Source organism: Megalops cyprinoides, chromosome 15 (assembly GCF_013368585.1).
Source record: "Megalops cyprinoides isolate fMegCyp1 chromosome 15, fMegCyp1.pri, whole genome shotgun sequence".
Taxonomy (NCBI): Eukaryota; Metazoa; Chordata; class Actinopteri; order Elopiformes; family Megalopidae; genus Megalops; species Megalops cyprinoides.
In genome coordinates, this window is record NC_050597.1 from 20,738,075 (window position 1) to 20,744,370 (window position 6,296).

Consider the following 6,296-nt stretch of genomic DNA (forward strand, 5'->3'; position numbering starts at 1 on the left):
ATATGCCAGCGACCACCTTCGCCGGACTTTCAAGGCAACTCCATACACACCGCTCCGCGTTCTGGACGCCTGCATCCGGCTTTGGAGTACCATCGCTCTAACCAAGGGGATCTAGGATACAACTCCTCGGCTTCGATGGACCAGCCTGATGGATGGTCCGATCCCAACGACCCTTTTGCTGACGAAATGCATATTGCGTCCGTCAACTCTACGGGGATGCGGCTGAGCGTCTCCCCTCGAACTAAGTTGCTCTTGGAGGTTTTGATGGTGTTGATGTCTTTGGGTGCCGTGACAGGTGTGTCCAGTCGCACATTGGGTACCTAATCTGATCATAGCCTTTCATCGCTGCCAGACGCGCATGGGCCCGCAGTATTTTAAGCGTAACCTAAAACCATAATCAATTTATTGGTTGGTTACAGGAAAACTTTTCAGAGCTATCAAAGGGGCAATACGCTGCTCAATTAGTGTCACCATTAATCAGATATTATTTTTTGAAAATAAATGTTTTAGGTACAGAGATGTTGTGCGTTGCGTTGGATTAATATTTATATTAAGTCCGCATGAATGACCTACGTTTAAGTAAAATGTTGCTACAACCTTACTACCAGCTAAAAGGTTTTGTGTTCTCGAACTGTTTAAAAGAGAGAGCGCATTTGATATGCACGATTTGCGGGTTTATTTTTAATTCTTTATTCCAGCATACAGCAGGTGACATTGCATTCGCAATCGAGATAAGGAATTGTATTAGCATAGGTCATATGAAGTATTGTATATTATTGTTCACATTTAATTTATTTTGTTGCTTATATGAAAACGATAACTAATGTGTTCATAATTGCTTTTTACCTATGTTACAAGCTCTTAAGACTTTATTTTGAAGTATTTTTAAGCATTGCTCCTAAAATAACACGAAACTGCCGTAAATAATGCCAGTCCAGTTCAACCTTTTAGTTTAAAGTGATTAATTTTACGAATGTTTTATTAATGCCACTCTTTAATGCGTGTGCCCTCAGGTAACATTCTAGTTATTGTGATTGTGGCAGCGACGAAAACCTTCCATACGGTGACGTCGGTTCTCATCATCAACCTGGCCATCAGCGACTTCCTCGTGGGCATTGGGGTCATGCCTTTCGTGGCAGTGTCAGTCATGAGCGATGCATGGGTCAGCTGCACTGTCAGTACCATATTAGAGTTATCATAATTCATGACATTACCAGTAAAGTGTTATGACTGATGTGTTTGCTGTTTTTTTTTCTAAGTACTCATCATTTAGGTGCCTGAACTGAAAGTTCAAGGCAGAATTTCATTTAACTTGCAGGTGATCAGCATGGTCTGCTTGTGTATATGTAAATGCTAGCCTCTGATTTTGGAATTGTATTAACATAACGTAATTGTGAAGGAGAGTTAATGGTTAGAATTTTCTGCACCCTGCACCCACCTGAGCACAGGGCTAGTTGCAGACAGGCAGATCTGTCCAAAAAGGCAGTCTCATTCAAAATGATGCTGTCCACTGGTATTATTATCCTTAATCTCTTACTGACATTGTAGAGCCAAGAGTCCCATCATTGCCACGAATAACAGAAACCAGCAAGGGTTGCTGTTTTGTGAATGAATCATTTTTCAGCTTAACAGAATGTTATCATAATTTATGTGAAACTCCTGGTATGTTTAAGTGGGAAATAGCTGTTCCAACATTTTAAAAGAGTGAGAGCATTGCTAGCCTGACAAGCTGCTTTCACTCCTCATGTTAAAGTAAATTATTCTGGCAAGAAAATGGCATCTATGAGGAGAACGTGAGGACCATTATGTCTGAACACTGACATGTACAATGCCAGTCAAAAGTCTGGACACACCTGATTAAGATAATGGGAGACATGCATTCAAAGACATTTTGAACTAAAGACATGGTTAAATGCTTGATATTTGTTCCTTAGACAAATATAAACGGTGATGTTGATGCCTATGCATGAAATTCTTTCCAAAAAATCTTTAATTAAAAAAATAAATAATAATAAAATATAAGATGGTTTTGATTTGTTTATAACACTTTTTTGGTCAGTGAATAATTCCATTTGTGTTATTTCATAGTTTTGATGGCTTTAGTATTATTCTAAAATGTGGAAAATAGTTAAAATAAAGAAAGAAAAGTGTGTAGAAACCTTTGACTGGTACTGCACAGGTACTGTAGCAGAGACAAGTTAGAAAGGATGAAGCTGAATTTTTGGACACATGTGCCCCTGGCATCTACAGTCACCACCTACAGTATCAGATTGCCTGCTTATACTGAGTTCAGTGCTTAAAGCTGCATGCTTGTTTGTTCCTTGTAACTGTAGTGACCACATGTAATGTTTTTGCCCTGCAGGATCTGTGCCTGTATGTGGGTTACACCTCGTCAGTGTACTGCACCGCCTCGGTCCTGACGCTGGCCGCCATCGCTCTGGACCGGTACCACTCCATCATAGACTGCCTGCGGTACAGCTCGCGGTGCACGCTGTGGCGGACCGGGGCGGCGGTGCTGTGGATCTGGCTCCAGGCCATGGTGACCAGCTGCCCGCCCCTTTTGGGCTGGAGCCGGGTGGACTACGTGGGGCCCATGTACAGCTGCGCGGTCAACTGGTCCAGCAGCCCCAGCTACACCACCTTCATGGCGGCCTTCTCCTTCCTGCTGCCGGCCGCAGTCATACTCTTCTGCTACGTGAGGATTGTGAAGGTGGCCCGCAGCCACGCCAGGAGGATCCACGACCTGGAGGACCACCTGCAGCGCAGCAGGGGGCTCCCGGCCGCCCCGCACCTACCTGGGTCCGACCCCGCCCGCCTCTCGCCTTCGCCTTTCCAGGACGCGCCAACCTCCTCCAGGCTGGTCTACTACCTGAGCGGGAGGTTTGTGCCCGAGGCCGACATGGACAGGAACGCACCTGGCGTGGTTCTTCCTGACCAGCCCTGCGGCCCTGAGGCGGTTGGCGCCGGCGCTGGGCGCCTGCACTCCTTCTTCGCGCACCTGCACAGCAGTGCTGTTCACCATCAGCACGGCTCCCAGCAGCACCACGGCGTTGTGCGCCTCCTGCTGGTCATCTCTGCTTTCTTCCTGTGCTGGACCCCCTACGTCAGTGTGACGCTGGTGCAAGCTGTGGAGACTGCGCTGTCCCGCCGGTCCAGTCTGGTCCCACCTGCCGCCATCACCTTCTCCTATTGGCTGGTGCTGCTGAACTCTGACATCAACCCACTGCTTTACGCGCTGCTCAGCAAGCGGTTCCAGGGGGCGCTCAAGAGCCTCCGGTGCAAGTTGCAGGCCCGCCTGGGGAACATTGTCGGGAGAGGAGACACAGGAGGACCTGGAGGAGGAGAGGGGGAATGTGGAGATCATGACCCCTGCACCGTCACGGCAGCTCACCGCCACCCAAACCCCAGCCCCAACAACGTGCCCTCAGAGAGGACAGCATACCACTCCTCCGTCTTCTCTCTGGACTCCAACTTCGCTGAGAGGTACACAGAGCATCTGAACAGCGTCTTCCTTCCAGGCAGCGTCTCTTCCTCCTCTTGCTCCCTGTGGCAGGACGGCAGCGGTGAGTGCTCCCTCAGGAAGGTCGACCACCTGCAGGTCCCTGCCCAGCCTCAGGAGGGCGATAGACTCCCCTCATCAGCTGCCACCAAGGATAGACAGGCCACTTTCTTTTATGGCCAAATCACTGTGAGGGTGGAGCACGATGTAGGCTGAGAAAACAGTCTGGGAATGAAACTCTGGGGTAGTTGTTGCAATACTAATACTAATAATAACATCTGTTATTATTATTATCATTATTATTATCATCATTATTGCCTTGTCTGTATTTTTCAGTGCTTGCTGTTATTTTCTTACTCATTGTTATCTTTATATCATTTGTAGTCCATTTTTGTTGGAGGGGAGGGGGTATCTTTTTTTAGTTTTGTTCAGTGCAGAGCTTTGTGGTTCAGAAGAGTGCAATGCAAATAAAGTGTATTTTTATTATTACTTTTACCATCTGCAACCCTCATCAGATGAACAATTATATGCCTAAACTGTATTTTTTTTTTATCAAATCCATCACAAAATCCAGTATGACATAGAGCACCATTAAATGAGCACCATTAGGGATTATTTCAGGTTTACATTGCTTACATTCTCCAATTTACACATTTATCATAAGCATGAGCCTTATGAATTGGAGTTAATTAAGACCACTCTTAAAGTGTAAAACCATCTTTTAAGATCCCTAGAGAGCAATGTTGTCTAGTATTGAGATTCAAGGTTCTGTCTGTGTGGTTTGATCAAAGAGCAAACATAAATACCGGTATCTATAAATGCTAGCATCTTTTTAATTCATTCTTCAAAGTTCAGTTGCAGGTTTTGTACAATGTGTATCTTACCAGTTCTACCACATCTAAAAATCTAAATTAATTCAGATTTCTGTGGCAGATAAACAATAATAAATCACAGCCTTTAGAATTAATTATAATGAACTACATTTAGTCCTGCTTTTTGGTAAAAATCATAAAAAATGATGATTCAGTTTATTTCAGTTCATTAACCTGACCCATATCCACTAATCTGAATTCCACAGGTCCCTGGGCCTGTGATTAGTGAAACCTGTTGTCAATTCAGATTTAGTGTACAGATAATTGTTTGCTGTAAACTCTCATTTGCTAAGGAACGCACTTTCTTCCCTTCACAAAGCCAGTGCTTTGCAAGAGAATTTTTAGAGCAACACTCCTGAAGCAAAGAGTCACTTTAAGAATCCATACTGAGTGGTTACTTGATAATGGCTTCCATTTTGTTGAAGTATAACACTTTGTTGTAGTACACTTGCGCTGTGCAGTGTGTTTATCAGTCAACAAAGTCAATGAACTAAAATAAAGTGTGCGTTACGTAAAAATGTCCAAAGTAAGGTTTGACCATTTTTACATTAACTTTTTACATTTTACACACTTACATTTTGTTGAAGTGTGACATAGTACTGTACGCTAGCTATTTGGCGATTCCCTCCGTCTTCTGTGGATATGGTCCAGTTATACCCCCTGTGTGCTTACCTTAAGTCCTCAGGAAACAGATTGTGTTAGAGATAAAAAGAGGTGTAATAATGATTCAAGAAAGTGAATCATTTAAAAAGAGCTAGGAGGTGACTGCACCAATTATGTTGATAATGGTCCCTGATAACGCCATGTGTGAATGCCCTAGCATACTTGAGCTGCAGCAAAAATGTTTTTTTTTTTTTTTGCTATATCCTTGTAGCTGTCTCTTTTAACCTCATTCATTTCTTCTGTCTGTGACCCGTGCACTGTGTCTGTCTTCCAGCCTTGCTCGTTCACCTGTCATTTCTGACCCTGTGTGACACATCTGTAAGTAGAGCTCATCAAACGCTCGCCCTGCTCTAGAGCAGTACAACTTAACACACGCGCAGTGTGTTTACAAGCCAATAGATTCAATTTCCTGAAACAGATCACGTTTTATGTAAAAATGTTCAAAGTAAGGCTCGAACAACCAATGTGAATCTCCACAGAATACAGATGTGCTTATCATTTCAAAGATCAAATGAAGAAAAAAGCTTTCACAAGTAAAGCAAGATGGCACTCTGCCTTAGCTCAGTGTCGAATAACAAAGAATCATGCCCAATGTCGTCCTTGCTGTGATTAACCCACATGTTTATCAGGTGCTAATTAACAAAATACAAAGCGAGCAATCACAAAAGATTAATTATGTAGCATGGAGAATTCTTTCATGAAGACATATTCCTCTAATCATCTTGTACAACCATTTAGTCATGATCAAACACAAAGACATTAGTAGTTGGCTTGTCTTTCACAGATGACTTTCTGGTGCCTGTACATAGGTCTTGTTGCCTGTTGTACTTATTGAAAATGATCACGATTTTTTTCAGCACACTACTGTATGTCATTGCTGCAGTTTTTCATTCACTAGAGCGATTAAAATATCCAAGTCATCATTACAGTCCAGCTGCACCTTTTAAGACATGGTATTAAGATCATCTATGACAGATATGTTCTGCTGCTGTTATTTTATTAAACATTCAATAAAAAAATCCTGAATTCCAAAAAAGAAACATACTTGACGTCAAAGTCAACGACGAGCACGTCTAATGAACTTGAATCATCATTTATTCACACCGTTAATATATTTCTTCAAATGTGATAGCCTCCATGTTGCATTTCAGTGTAAAAATCATCATTCCTTACAAAGGTTTACATTTACGTCTAGCATTAATTCCAGAGGAATACAATATAATATTTTATTGTCATTGTAAAAAAATGACAATGGGAAACAG

The 6,296-nt window shown here is 42.8% G+C and overlaps 1 protein-coding gene across 1 annotated transcript; it reads left to right on the forward strand.

Annotated features, from left to right (window-relative positions):
- The first annotated feature begins 135 nt into the window (after positions 1-135).
- LOC118790355 (5-hydroxytryptamine receptor 1D) lies at positions 136-3,715 on the forward strand. Its single transcript, XM_036547264.1, has 3 exons — positions 136-295; positions 1,014-1,174; positions 2,363-3,715. The coding sequence occupies exons 1-3, from the start codon at positions 136-138 to the stop codon at positions 3,713-3,715; spliced, it is 1,674 nt and encodes a 557-aa protein (XP_036403157.1).
- The last annotated feature ends 2,581 nt before the right edge of the window (positions 3,716-6,296 follow it).